Here is a 15,029-nt window from a genome sequence, read left to right on the forward strand (position 1 = left end):
GTTGTATGAAAAAGCTGACCAATGTTTTTTTATATTACCAGAGCTGTTAGAATAACATCTTTGCCAGAGTATAGAGTGCTTTTGCTCCCATATGTCAGAGTTCAGCCTGTTCTTATTAATGTGCAGTTTTCACTTTAGCCCTCGGACTTGACCAGAGTACCCTGAAAATGACAGCAGCCAAGCAGTTATTTCACAAAGTTGTTATTTTCCTGCTAGCTGCTGACAGAATCTCAGAGGTTAGAACTCCTTGGAATTTCAATTTGGAGTCTGTATGTTTTTCAAGGCTGAATTGATGTCTCAACAATATGGTGGGGTCATGTAAGTGTCCATGAACATTTCTGCTTTGTATTTCAGAAAAACAAGTTTCCAATCCTCTGCACATCATAATGAATCTTATGTTTAAAGGACCGTGTCTATTAAAGGTTGTTTAAGTGTAGGTGGAGACCAGGACTAGAGTCTTGATGTATTTCTACTCTTTCACAGATTTTCTAAGAGCTTTGGTCAACTCATTTTATACTCTTTCATAGTTTTGCTGGCAGCATGGTGACTGCACTAATACTTACCTTTTCCATCCTGGTTACAGTGATTTTGGGGGTTTCTTCAAGGCAAGGGTGAGACCCACATTGGTACATACAGTGTCTTGCACAATCATTCTCTGGGCTTGGTTGAGTCCCCTTGGAACTGCGATAACTTGACTTGTTTGGACCCTTCCTTCTAGCACAATTCTTTTCTACCTTTCCTACAGAACAAGCTGTCAAATTTTAAGCTTAGCCTTGTTGAGAGCATATTGCTGTTGTGCAGGGCAAACCTCAGGGCAAACAGGCTTGTGGTTGTCATCTCCCCATGCCTGCTGGAAGCAAAGCAGGTTCTAGTTTCTGGAGGAGTCCCATAGTATTATATATGCTGTTGTGTGAGTACATGCACATTCCCCTGTAGTAGATGAGCTCCAGGTAGCATCCTTTAGTTTTTAACCTATTCTTTCCTACTGTCTGTGTTTGGTTCCAAGTGCCCATGAGATGCTTTCCTTGTTTAGGAATGCATAAATGTGTGTAACAAATGTCACTGTTCACTTCCGTGCATGCAGCAACACTTCTGGATAAGAACAATGCAGGGAGCTGCAAAGATCTTCTTTGATAATTAATCGAGTTAGAGGTACTTCCAATGAGATTACAATATTTCCCTCCCCAGATTTTAAGCCCTGATGAGGGTTATGAAAATAAATCTCTTTATGAGAGCTGGCTTGAGAAAGATCCCGCATCTGAAAATAACACCTATCCCAGGTAAGTTGTTAATATCTTTTGGGGTTTTTTACCCCAGTATTTTAATCATATAATGGCATGGCTACTCACCAGAATTTTTTGAGATGTGCTATTTATGGCAGCAATACAAAACCATTTAGCACAAGGTGACTCTCTAGCAATATCTTTTATAATAAAATAAAATAAAATTTTATTATTTTTATTTAATGATGGTGATATTATTCCTGCAGTGAAATGAAACCTAACACTTTCTAAAGACCTTTTTATTAGTAGAAAAGCAATTTGAAAAGCATTAAAAAAAAAGCAGGGTGGGGAAATAGTTCAAAATATAGTTTAGTCAGCTACTAGATGAGATAAAATCAAAATTGTTAGGATAAGCAAGCAGTTGAAAGAAGCTGCCTAGAGTAGTAAATAAAAAGCAGTAATTAAAAAACTTGAGATAATTATACTGTGTTTATACAATGGAGGTAAATGTATTACATAACAAATATATATATGAGTGTATTAAGACTTCATATTTGAAGGTATTGCAACTCCAAAACACTCTTTCCACCTGTGACTCAGGCTAAATCTTATTTACAAAGCGTGGCGTTACTGACATAAGGTAAACTGCTCCTTTTCATGATTTGCCAAAAATTTTCTTCATGTTTCTGGTCCTGCTAAGAAGAGTTTCTGGATTCATTAGACTCACTGAGATTTCTTCCTTTTGAGAAATCTGCCAGATATGATCTTCCTTATTTGATGCACATTGTTCCTTGCAGAAACGTACACTAACAGAAGAAACTTTGTTTGTTTGTTTGTTTTTCCTAAGAAACACTAATTATTCACCAGGCCAGACATATAAACTTCAAAGGCAAATATTTGAAAATACTTCGAATGCTCCCCCCTCGTGTCTCCTGCCGTTTCCTTAGCCGTGCCACGCCACAGCTCCCCATCAGATGGCAGCGGCGGCCCGCGGGTGCCGAATGCCGCCCGTGCCTTCCTTTTTTCCGTGGGAATTATTTATCGGTCTCGGATTCTGCTGCGGAATGTGCCAAGCGCACAAACACATCTGTCTTTACACATACTGCTGCCCAATTCGGGTTAGTTTGGAAATAGACGATTGATGTTTTAAGACGGCAGAGACATGCCTGATACAATTTTATGGCTCCTGTGCGTAAAGTGCTTGTTTGTATTTTTAATGTCATCGCTGCCATAATTAGGATTGCTACAATTAAAAGATCTTCCTAGCAATATTGGATACTGAATCAGAGTGTTGGAATAAAATCAGTTAAGTAATTAAGCTTGCCATTCATCTAGTCTTTGATCTTACTAGTGTCCCTGATGTGCCCTTCAGAAGAACTGACCTCAATTTCTCTGAAAAATCTGCATTTTGCATAAATTACTACCATACTGTTCAGTAAGTGCTCTCACTAAGATGTTGTCTTTTCTGCATGCAGAATAAATAAACTGGGGTCAGGCAGTGATTTTGAAGCTTACTTCCAGCGACTGGGAATTGCATCAGGCAGAGCTCGTTACACCAAGAATAGGGTAAGTCTGACAAACTGCTTGAAGAAGTTTGATAGTGCTGAACAGTCATCCTGCTAAAAGAATTTATTCATAATTAATAAAAAACCTTCAAAGCATCTTTGACTGGTTTGTATATCACTGACATTTCTTAATTTAGCAAGGAACCTAAATGTTTGGAGAATAAGACATATTACAGTGATGTGTATATTCTATAGGATTTCAAGTTCACAGAAAGGTATTTATAGAGTCTGATTGAAGGTGGATAGTTTGTTCCACCATGCTATTAATAGTCCCCTTAATATACAAATCTTCCACAGTTGTGTTCAGAAACAGCTGCACAAGGTAAAAAGGGGCTGTGATCGAGGACTTTTGCTATCCAAACTCCAAATTGTTTTCACTCTTGAAGAAGGCAATAGAACTGAAGGCAGGTCTGTGTGGGTGGAGAGAAGGAAGCATGCTCACTTAACCCTGTGCAACACTCCATGCATTCAGATTGGTTAAATTTTTTAATGGGAACACACAAAAATGAAGGATAGTAAATTGTGTTTTGTAGCAAATAGCTTTTTTGATTTGGAAACCAAACAAAACATCAGAGTTGTAAAGGGATCAATACATTTTTTAACTGCAGCCAGAATACAGGGCATTGACAAATTTGCTTGCTCTTTTCCAGAAAGCAGACAAATTCAGCAATTATCCTGTTTATCACACTGTGTATGAGACATTTGAGCTAGTGGAAAAATTTTACGACCCCACCTTCAAGAAACAGCTAACAATTGCCCAGTTACGAGGCAAACTGGTTTATGAACTGGCAGATTCCCAGGTCATTCCCTTCGACTCTAGAGACTACGGAGAAGCCTTAAAAGGATACAGCAACAGAATTTATAAGTTGGCCAAGAAGCATGAAGAACAACTGAAACTTTACAAAGTATCATTTGGTGAGTAACAGCCACAGGACTGTTTCTTATGTGCATTAATTCGAATACTGCAGGGACACGTTACATCTGTCATAGCTCTGCAAATTAATTCCTTTCTTTCCTGTTTAAATTTTGCCATCACAGTAAAGAGCCTCTAATTTATTTTTTTCCTAAACACAACACAGGTTTATTATTATTACCTTGATAAGAGGGTTATAACAATTTTCATGCATATTATTAATTAGAGGCATTATTACAGTGCCCATGGGCAGTCAAGGACCTCAAATGCAGGACAAAGAGGGGTCTCAGCCTGCTTCTCACTTCCTTGCTTAAAAAAAGAAGACGGGTCAAGTGCTTATGGCAATTGCTTGGAAACTGAGGGACATAGGTGTCCATTCCTCTTCATCCAAAACTTCATCTAACCCTGAGGAGGGAACTTCACCATCTCCCTCAATGCCTGGTTGCCATTTTTAAGCCACAGGAGCACTTTTCCAGCTCTCCTGCATGAACGCATCCATTTGCTAGCACCTGAGCACATTGCTCTGGAGCCCATAAAACAGGAATAAATCAGCAGAGTGCTCTGGATCCCAGGCAGGCATAGCTTCAGTCATTTTCTTTCTCCCCTTTTTTCCCTCTTTTTTCCTTCTTTCCTTGGTCACACCTTGTGTTTCTGCACCAAGGAGATTTTTCAGTCAGTCCTAATTCACTTGCTATCTGATGAACCCATGATTTAGAGATATAAACCACCTTTTGGAGATGAAGTCCTCGTTTGGGGCATGTGAAACATTGTAAGTAACTCAAATTTATGTAATTTAGTTTAAGTCTGTCAGTTTAGGTGAATAATCGTTGACTATTTTGAAAAGACATCCTTTTTTGTAAAAAGGCCTCTTGAGACAGAGGAAGCCTTGTGTGATGGATCATCTGGTCTGAGATTCTGTAAAACACCAATAGTTATTTCAATATATCCTAGTGTTCACTGCAGCATGTCTTGTAAGATCAAATCTAATTTTTTTGCTGTAGTAGAACATAATTTATATAATTATATAAATATAATATATATATATATATATATAAATATATATATAATTTATAATTTAAATAGTGAAATAATTTAACTGTTTGAGTTTCTATTTTCATATTAAAAGTTGCACAAACTACCTCCTGACCAATTTATCTATTCTTGTTCCTAGAATCTAGAAGCAATCTTCTATTTTTAGCTTTTTTTCCCCTCAAATAACTCTGAAACCTCTACTTAATCACTTTATAAATGTGTCATTTTGACTATTTTTACAAGGCATGTTTTTCAGTCTTATCATTATTGTCATGGCTTTTCTCTGATACCTGGTGAATTTTAAATGATCTCTTGAATGAAGCTATAATTTCTAATTTTTTATTTATTCTATTGCGCCAGAGTACATTAAATAACATTAATAGGTAGGCTTTACAATACTGTGAAAATTAAAGTTTATTTCACTTAGCATTTTCATAGAATTACTTATTGACCACACTGAATGCCAGAAAATTGTTGATTCAGCCTCACTAAATCATATAATTGTCCTTTAAAATAATAGATTAAGGTTCTTATTTGCATTTGGATTCACATTTTAGCTGTTCATCTGCAACAATGAAGGCTGGAACCTTTTTTTCATAAAATGTGTGCTTGTAGTCATATGCTATCAGGAAATAATGTTTTCAAGTGGGGAAAAAAGACATGTAATGTTTTCTAAAATAACCAGCATTGACAACACTGAATAGCTAGTGAAAACGAACACAAAATTTCTTATATATATATCAGATGATTTTTTTTTCTCTTTTAAATCCCCTCCTACTGCTTCTGAAATATAATTTGTTGTTGTGATATGGCCATGATGTCAGCAGAGCAGGACTCTGCCCCCTGGTAAACCTAGAGCTCTTGACCCAGGGTTGTGGAGAAGTGTGAATTCTCACCCTCACAAGGTGTCCCTCTGAGCTGCAGCCTGTAAACAGCTTGCATACATGAAATCTGTGCCTCCAATTGCACCAACTGAACAACAGCAATAAGACAAAAAAGAAGCAAGTGTAGGCTCGTGGTGAATAAATAAGTTTGTTAGAAATAAAAGAGCAAGTGAGTTTGAGGAACAGCTTTCGATAGGAGTCCTAGGAACAGAAAGCCTGTCACGTGAAACTGGGTGATAAATCTATAAACAGTGAAGGGATAATAGTTACCAACAGAGGACTGGATTTAGGAGATGATCTAATCGTATGTCCCATCTTCCTGCACAACTGAAGAGAGGGTACTCTGGTTTAGCCAAAGTTCTCTGAAACTTGTGGGCAAAATGTACAAGTTTTAAACTGTCTTTCTTTCTACTTGAGTTTTGGTGAGGCCAGAAGTTAGCCTTGTAAAATCCACCTGTGATTTATTCTACAAAAATTACTTGCCTAAATCAATACTTTTCCCAGGTCTGTATTAAATAGAGCCTTCCACAAGAAAATCATCACAGCTGCTACTGCCATTAAAAGGAAGGCCTGCTGCTTCTCTAAGTTATTCCACATGTCTTGGACATACTGGGCTGGGACAGGGCAGGAAAAAGCAGCAGCCATTCCTGCCCACCTGCCTGCACACAGTCAGACAAGCCAGCCTCCGGGGTCTAAGTGGCAGTGCTGTGGGACAGCACGGAGGGATGTGGCAGAGACACCTCCTGTGCTGCAATTCCAGCGTGCAGCAGGCACAGGACTTGGCTGCTTCAATCTGCCATGTCTGTCCCTTTGTGCCGTGACAGCTGTGCCTTTTGTGCCCCACCTAACACGGCTCAATGACGTATCACACTCTCCTGTTGGGCTGTGAATGGCACATCTTTCTCCTAGAGCGAAATCCCGCTGCTCTCCCACAGCCTTCTGAAACAGCTGGTATTTCTGATGGAAGTCAGGCTTTTTATACCTGAACACTGCAGTGCATTTGTTAAACAGGAAACTGCAGAGCTCTCAGTTTGCAAAGACAGACAATTTTTTGCTTGCAAGGCAGAGGGAAGATGTATGGTTGTGAAAGCTTTCCCAAGCACTCTGCTTTACTGTTATCTCATTGCAGAAGGTATTTGCTAGTAGTGCAGCTCTTTAAAGTCTGCACTAGGGAAACCAATCAATTATGTAAAGACAACAAAATTAATGCTATTATATCAGCAAGATAAATGTAGTTCTTCTCCCACTGGGCATCTGAAAGGTATATTTGGCTTAGTGAAAACTATGAAATTGTTCATGTAATCCTTCCATTCCTAGATCCTCTTTTTTCTGCTGTGGTGAACTTCTCAAAGGCTGCTGCTGAATTTCACAGGAGACTTGAAGAAGTTGACAAGAAAGAGTAAGTCAGAAAGAAAAAGTTATATAAATGCATATGTATATATTTATGTCCTTGTTTGCCTTAGGTACCCAGAATTGGGCAGTTCTTTATTTCTTCTACTACACAGGGATTCTCTCTGATTAGTGTAGAACAGAGCTCTGAACCCTGAGACAGGCAGTAGCTTTTAAGATGAATTAGCAGATACAAGAATGTGATTGACAGTATGAGCTGTAGATCTTATTACAAGTATCAGGTTGTCATTAAAATTACTGTGTTATATGGAAAGGCAGGTAGCAATGAAAGTTAGAGCTGGACTGAGATCTCTATTTAGGCACCTACACTTGAGTGTTGTAGGTGATGCCAGAATTTGTACTTTCAGTACACTTCAAAGACAGAGGATGATGCTTCAGAATATCAGAGATATCCATACGATGCTTGAAAGCCTAAGGCCCCAGCAGCACTCCTGTGCCCTCTGAGTACAGTGACTGCAGGCCACATATGGTACCAGTTGTATTTAGGCAGCTGCATCCTATTCTTACTATGTTACTGTATAGATTAAAGCAGGACTATGGATATTTGTTTTATGAGTGGACACCAAAATTTAGCTATCTTCATCTATGTAAATCTCAGTCTTCCTCTCCCCTCTGTTAAGTGGCATCATTCCAGTGCCATTTAATACTAATCCATTTAATACTATCTGACAATCTCAGAAAGTTTCCCATTTTATTTTGCATAGTGTGAAATGTTGTTTTCAAACACAGAAATATCAATTAATAAATATAATGGATTCAGCATCTCCGTTTGCAAAACCTCATCTTTTTTTTTGTGAACTGTAGACCACACTTGTCTTCTTTTTCCTTTTTCTGTCAAAAACAACAACAACAAAAGATAAGAGTTTTAAATTAAACTGGGAAGTCATGTTTCCCCGCTGTGTGACATTTCTGTGTCTTCCTCTCCTGCAGTGCAGTTGCAGTGCGCATCATGAATGATCAGCTGATGTTGATAGAAAGAGCTTTCACTGATCCTCTGGGCTTGCCAGGAAGGAAGTTTTACAGGTGAGGCTAAAAGTTTCTTGACCTGCTGTCTAAGGCACTTTATTTTTGCAGCTGACTGGTCAGTGGAATTGCTGTATAGGTCTCAAAGGAATTACAGACTTCAACACATTGCTTTAAGTACAATCTAGTGAGTAGTGGACTTTGTTTATAACCCTTTAGTGTAGCCAAGGACTTCACCTTGTCTCCTGGAGCCAAATTCCTCTCTTTTGGCTCTCTTTTCATCAGCTATGGTTAAACCACAACAGCATTATATTCTGACTTTTACTTGTAAATGTGCAGTATCAGCTGTTACAACTTGCTCTTGTGATCATCAAGGTGAGGATTGAGTGGAGAATGGCTGTACTGTATTGAAAAGAGGGTAGAGTAAAAGGGAGACAAGAATGAGAACAGATGTGTAGTGAGGGTCAGTTGGAGAGAGAAGTTGAGAAGGGAGAGCTTGGGAGAGTTTGGAGAGGGAGAGATCTTTCAGCACAGGATGAATGCCTGTGAGCTGTGCTACAGTGCCCCATCTGTCCCAGCTTTGGCTGCTTCTGTGGGTGCTCCAAAAAGCTTAAACTACTAACTATCCTTTCTTAGAATGCTTTTATTAGGAATACCTGACAAGAATCCAGCTTTCAGTGTCAGGGGTGTGAGTACTTCACTTCGCTCTCACCATCCCCCTTTTCCTAACAACCGGATATATCTGACCCACTGATGGATAGCTTTCACACCATGCCAGAAGTCTTTCAGGCAGGTAGAACTGAGAATCACATTCCCATTCTCCTAGGATAAACTGTCATTCACACTTTGAGAAGAACTAAGTAATTTCTTTCCAGAAATTTTCTTGTTGGGTGTTAGGTATCATTTGGAGCTGTCTGGGTTTGGTTTTGTTTGGTTGTTTTTTTTTTTTTTTTTTGTTATTAGTTCTTACTTACTTACATTTATTAATGTAATTTTAATATTGATACTTCATAGTTAAAATCAATTTAAGAGCAGATCTGCAGCTATTAATAATTTAGGGAAAAAAAACTATACCAAAAAAATAGATTGATATTTCGTGCAGTTCTGATCCAATATGATCACTGTTTTTCTCAAGAATTCACTTACAGATTTTTTTCCCCCTCCTTTTAAATTGCTTTCCCTGGTAAGTAATCTGCTGACCACCATGCAGCTACTTAGTTGTTTCTGAGGTTTCTATTCCATTTCTCACAACACACCTATAACTGGTTTTATTCCCTGTTCCAGACTGCCAAATTACTTTGACAGATTTGTTGAGCTCCCATTTTCAAAAAATCTAACATGGTTTTGTTCCTAATTAGACAAATATGCCATCTCTTCCCAAGGAGAAGGCCACTTGACCTAAATCTGTGCCCTTTCCAATAGATTTTGTTCTTGGGACTGTTCCTGTCCTTTTAAAGACCAACTTCCTGTGTATTTAGTATGCTCTGATCTTTCTGAGATTCATAGCTGCACACACACCCCGTTATAGTTTCTTCTATTTAGGATAATTGCCTTCTTCTTCTTTTCCCACAGACATGTCATCTTTGCTCCAAGCAGCCACAACAAATATGCAGGAGAATCCTTCCCAGGAATCTATGATGCCATGTTTGATATTGAAAGCAAAGCTGATCAACATGAAGCCTGGGAAGAAGTGAAGAGGCAGATTTCCATTGCAGCCTTCACTGTGCAGGCAGCAGCAGAAACACTGCAGGAAGTAGCGTAAGACGATGGCTTTGAAAACTCACACTTTGTATAGTGTGGCACGCAGAGTTGTCACAGTTGCTGCTGCATGGCCCAGTGTCCCCAGCTGCTGGCCCCGCCTGAGACTCCAGCCTCCCAAACTGCGTGGTAGGTGAGCAGAGCTCAGAGCTCTGTGTGTCAGAGAACTCCTGAGCTGGAATTGCTGCATCTCTGGTACTGACAGAACTGTAGCTTTATGAACTGCCCAGGATGGAAGCAAGATGAGTGTGGGGAGAAGTCAGAAGGGGGGCAAGCAGGAACAATCCGTTTCTGATTAGAATTGTCTGAGACATCTGCCAAACTTTGAGGATTCAATGTTTTGGATGCACAGTTACGAAAACAATTATTTGCCAAGCTACCTGCAAATTTTGTCCACAGCAGTGATCAGCAGCACACATTTTGACAGAAAAAATGTAATACTCGGCCTGTCCATTCTTCTTGTTCTGATAATTACTTTTATAATAGAAGACACCAAAGGCATCTCTGCATTTCAGAATCTACTCTGCAGGACTGGTGAATGCTCTTTACACTGATTTGCTTTCTTTTCCTTAAAAAAATAAAAAAGTGACTCTACTACTGAATATCAAAGCAGTACTGCCCATTCTCAATAATCAGGGAAAACAGCTGCTTACATGCAGAAATCCAAAAGCATGTTCACAGTGGAGTGCATGTCCATCCGTCTGAAAGACATTATGCATCTCCCTCCTTTATTTGCACTTTGGAAAATAATGATTTTGGACAGGTACCAAAAGCCCTGTTCTTTTTTGGCACTTTCTCTAGTTCTAAACCCATGGCAACTTTTGTTCCTATTTTTTCCTGGGCAATTTCTTTCATATTTTTTCCATCTGAAGGAGCTGGAGGACATTGTTATTATTAGCATGGAGCTTGAGATAATTCTGTCTTCAAATAAGAACTGAGGAACATTTCCCATCAGGAGTTGATTTTACATTCAAAGAGGAACTGAAATGCATGAGAAGGCCAGTTGTACAAAACTCTTTAATTTGTATAAAAATATAAAAAAAATTTAAAAATTCTTGCTTCATTTGCCCTTTAGATGTAATTCTCATCTACGTGATTTAAAACTAATAAAATTGCTAGAATTTTACTGAATCACAGTCCAGCTTGTGGGAACTGACACGAACCAATTTCTTATATAAAATATAGTACAATTTTTGTCACTACCATAAATTGCACCAGGTTGTGGGAATAAAATCTTCTTTGTTTTATGGGGAATTGAACAGATGTGGCCCTAAAAAGGACAAAATTAGAGAAGCAGGACAGAGGACTTGCCTTGAATTCAAACAAAGGAACCAGAAAACTTGTGGGAGGCGGTAACTTGTTTTAGGTGATATATGCCTCCAAGAAGAGAGGCTTTCACTAGCATCACTCCCAGTAAACCTCCGTGAAAGATGAAGAATTGTGCACTTGTGGATGCTGTTCTCAAAATGGGACTGGTACATAACTGCACTGGGTTTATTTTCCCTTTTTTCTAACCGTGTGCTCTTCCTGCTCCATCATAACTACGTTAACTGCAACAGGCAGTAGTGAATGTGCCCCCAAGGGAGGGTTAGGATATCTAGATGGTGGGAAAAAAGCCATTAGTGCCTCTTCTTTATGAGTAGCAACCAAATTTGGATCTGTCAGTGGTCGCTGCTGTAGGATCATCAGAGCATAAAGCAAATAAGGAGTTTCTACATTGAAAGGAAATATTTGATGAAACTTCCTTTTTCCTTCATTTACAAAAATGTATAAACCAGTGAACAAACGTTTCACCAGTAAATACAACTCTTTCAGTGCTAGCTAGCCTTTGAAGTTCTGTACTATTACGTGGCTGGTGCAAAAGAACATACAATCTCTCCTTGCTTCCCTGTGCAGTTTGAAGCTGTAAGAATAAATTACAGCTCACAGCAGGCTGAATGCACAGCTGGCATTGATCGCTTTGTTCCTCTTGTCAGCTTAATTGATAACCGTGTGAATGTGAGATTCATCATGACCAGCTACATCCTGAGAAGTGTACAAAATAGATCAAATCTATTTCCATTCCTGTCTTTAAAGTTCTACTGAGGGAGAGTGACATCCACACTCTTATAAATAAGGAAACCAAACCACTTATAAATGTTTTATACTAACTGATTTCCACAAAATCCCTTATTCTTGGTATTGAAAGGATCAGTTAGTCAGAGCTCCAATCACTTTTCCTTCCTCAATGAGTAGAATCTTATGTTCTATAGATAAACAAGCCTCTGTTGCTGTCCCCTAGTCCAAAGTGTAGCTCTGCCTCCCTATAATTTTAAAGTGTGGGAAGGGAATTTTTCACACTCTCTTTACAAATGGATAACACTGGATCACCTACTCTGTTCTTCCCCAGTTCCTTCACTCAGCCTGGCTGAAGCAATCAGTGAATCTTACAGCTGGGAGAAACCAACCCTTCAGCCTAGACTGGAGCTGCAAAACAATCTGGCAAAATTAAACCTGGATGGACCAAGTATCACTTGGATATTTGGGTTGTCAATTGCCTATTTAGAAAATCAGTTCCAAAGGGACAGTGCCTGGAATTTTATTCCAGCTTGGAGACAATTTTAGCAGGACCTGTTGCATTAGTACAAGAGGCAATAGTTTTAAACTAGAGCAGGGTCAATTTAGATTAGATATACAAGTACGACTTTTACAAAGCAGGTGGGGAGTTTTTACAATGCAGGTGAGGAAACACTGGAACATGCTTTCTAGATTGATTGTAGATACCCCATCCCTGGAAACATTCAGGGTGAGTTTTGAACAACTTGATCTAGTTGAAGATGGCAATGGGATTGGACTAGAGGGCCTTTAAAGGTCCCTTCCAACCCAAACCTTTGTTTGATCCTATGATTCAGATTCTTTTATGGCTGAAATACCTTTGGTTTGCCTTTGGAAAGAAATCTGCAACCCTAGGTGCTAGAATCTCCAGGTGACAGTGTCAAACTCATCTGGGGACCTCTCTCTGCAACTAATATAAACTGGATATACTCAGCATGACTTGTTTTTTTCCCTAAATTCCTCGTTTCATTCATAAGATTTCGGTGTACAGTTAACAGTGCTATTAAAAAAGCTGAATGTTCATGATGAACATCATGAACTTCTCTATGGCAGAGCAGAGAAGACAATGCTAAACAGAAATCTTGCTTCTGCTGTTCGGAGCAGAACCAAAGTGTTCTGTGCCTCACTGAACAGCACCTGTTCACAGAAAATGTCCTTCGAGAAATTCAGCAGGAACTGAATTTCGCAAGCAGTCTTTGTTAAGGTAAAAGATTGTTCTCGTTACACCACTGAGACTTGTGCCAGTTAGAATCTGTGAAGTCAAGGATGCTTCTGTCAGCATCAACAGTGTTTCTCCTGATGGATGCTGCACCCTTCAACATCTTATTCAACTTGGGGAGCTCAAGGAATCTAGGAGGAGGAGTAAGAGTGCTTTGCTAGGCACCTCATGCAGGAGAGGCTGGACCTGGTTCAAATAAACTCCAAACATGTCCCAACCTTTCATTAAGGGAAAGAATGGGAGAGGCAGTAATAGAAAAGCATTTCACAGGAGAGTATTGGATAAGAATAGACTTGCTAAGTTTACATGGCACCTTCCCCAGATGTGCTTTGCTAGCTTGCTGACAGTGCAGCTGACGTGCTCCTGATGCTGCCATCCACATTACTTCCAAACTTGGCTGTACTTTCCAAAGGAAACCCAAGTCATAGTTGCTGGACACAGTGACTGTTGTGACAACATACCCTTATGTAACCCATAAGAAGCAGGAGTTCAGGCAGAGGAAATATGGTCAGCTGTGAACACTGAGCACTGAAAGATGCAGATCTCTCTGAGGTCACTCATCCCTTCAGATATTTCTGGAACCAACACTCTCCTACTGAAGCATTGCTTTTGTTTTCTCAGTTCTGTCTCCTAAGCCCTATTTCCACACTCTGCCAGAGCTGGCATGCCTGGACACCTCCTGCCCGCACTAAAACTCTCTTCCGTCTGCAGCACACACCATATTATCCTGGCACTACTCTTACAGGAGTGTGCCTACTGACAGCAGCGATAGTGTCATCCACTGCCATGGCAGAGGAGTCAAACATTAACATCCTGCCAGTCTTATTACACGCAGAAAGAAACACACTTTGTAAGTTAAGATGGGTTCATTCATACGTCCTACATCTTAACTGTGTGATCAAAGAATGATTAGTCTCTATTATTAAAGAAAGGATAGTACAAACCTTTCAGTAGAAAAGCAGTTAGAGTATTTAGGAGCTGTTTCTCTTCCTGGGATCTCTGTTATCCAGAAGTGCCCCTTCTCCAATCATCCCACATCAGTAGTCCTCTACACCACATCCCATGCCCCAATTTTCAAGGCCCCTGCATCTCTGTGACATGGCACTAGAAGTATGTTGCTCTACACAGTAAACCTGCTTTAGTTTTAGTAGTTGTATTAAAAATATGTCTACACCAATCAACTACAGAATGAGAAACAAGGTAAACCAAGTAAGACAATAGTCACCTGGACATGAGAAAAGTTTTTAACAGCTAAACAAGCCAGAACAAAGCTGCAGGCAGGTTAAACGAAGTTCAGACAAAGCAAGCCTGGCAGGTTCCAGGACCCTGCAGAGCTGCAATGAAGCTTCTGCCATGGGAATCCTGTGCTCATTGAACTGTCAGCAGATATTAGGGACTACTTGGGGGAGGTCCCAAGTTTTTTAAAGAACTGAAAAAAAGATCATTAAGGACAGCTATTTATCCATAGCCATATGCACAGTTAGTGTCCACTCCTGGTAAACTTGAAATTCAGCCTGACTGGACTTTGGTTTTGCAAATACCATTCTTGTCATTTGCAGTCTGATAAAAATCAACCTGGCTGAAGACCAGATACTTGTATAGGATTCAGTGTGTGACTGCAGGACTTGGCACCTGCCTCTCAGGCAGCATTACACTCTTTTTTGTACTAAAACACTTTTACCAGAATATGGAGAAGCTCTGGCAAAATCTATCAGCTCTCTCACGGCCACTGCTGAGTCTGCACTAAACTATACTTACAACTTCAGGGAAGAACACCTGCAATGTGTGAAGGAAAAGGGAGGATGTACAACGCCAAAAGTTGCAATATATCCCTGACTAGTTATGCTTATTGAAGTACCCTTATGGGACAGTTTAAGGTAAAACATGTGTGCATTATATAATACAACTGTGAAACGCAAAAACTCATTAAACTTACACATGGTTTAGCTTAAGAATTATTCACTCAGC

At 39.6% G+C, this 15,029-nt stretch overlaps 1 protein-coding gene across 1 annotated transcript in view; it reads left to right on the forward strand.

Annotated features, from left to right (window-relative positions):
* The window catches only part of LOC106853965 (N-acetylated-alpha-linked acidic dipeptidase 2-like), a 30,418-nt gene extending 19,235 nt beyond the window's left edge, over nucleotides 1-11,183 (forward strand). The window contains exons 14-19 of the mRNA XM_014877531.2: nucleotides 1,189-1,280; nucleotides 2,699-2,789; nucleotides 3,439-3,703; nucleotides 6,935-7,016; nucleotides 7,958-8,050; nucleotides 9,563-11,183. Of these exons, the coding sequence (XP_014733017.2) occupies nucleotides 1,189-1,280; nucleotides 2,699-2,789; nucleotides 3,439-3,703; nucleotides 6,935-7,016; nucleotides 7,958-8,050; nucleotides 9,563-9,752 (813 nt within the window). The 3' untranslated portion in view covers nucleotides 9,753-11,183. The remainder of the gene's footprint in view (nucleotides 1-1,188; nucleotides 1,281-2,698; nucleotides 2,790-3,438; nucleotides 3,704-6,934; nucleotides 7,017-7,957; nucleotides 8,051-9,562) is intronic.
* The last annotated feature ends 3,846 nt before the right edge of the window (nucleotides 11,184-15,029 follow it).

Source organism: Sturnus vulgaris, chromosome 2, assembly GCF_052056855.1.
Source record: "Sturnus vulgaris isolate bStuVul1 chromosome 2, bStuVul1.hap1, whole genome shotgun sequence".
NCBI classification, from domain to species: domain Eukaryota; kingdom Metazoa; phylum Chordata; class Aves; order Passeriformes; family Sturnidae; genus Sturnus; species Sturnus vulgaris.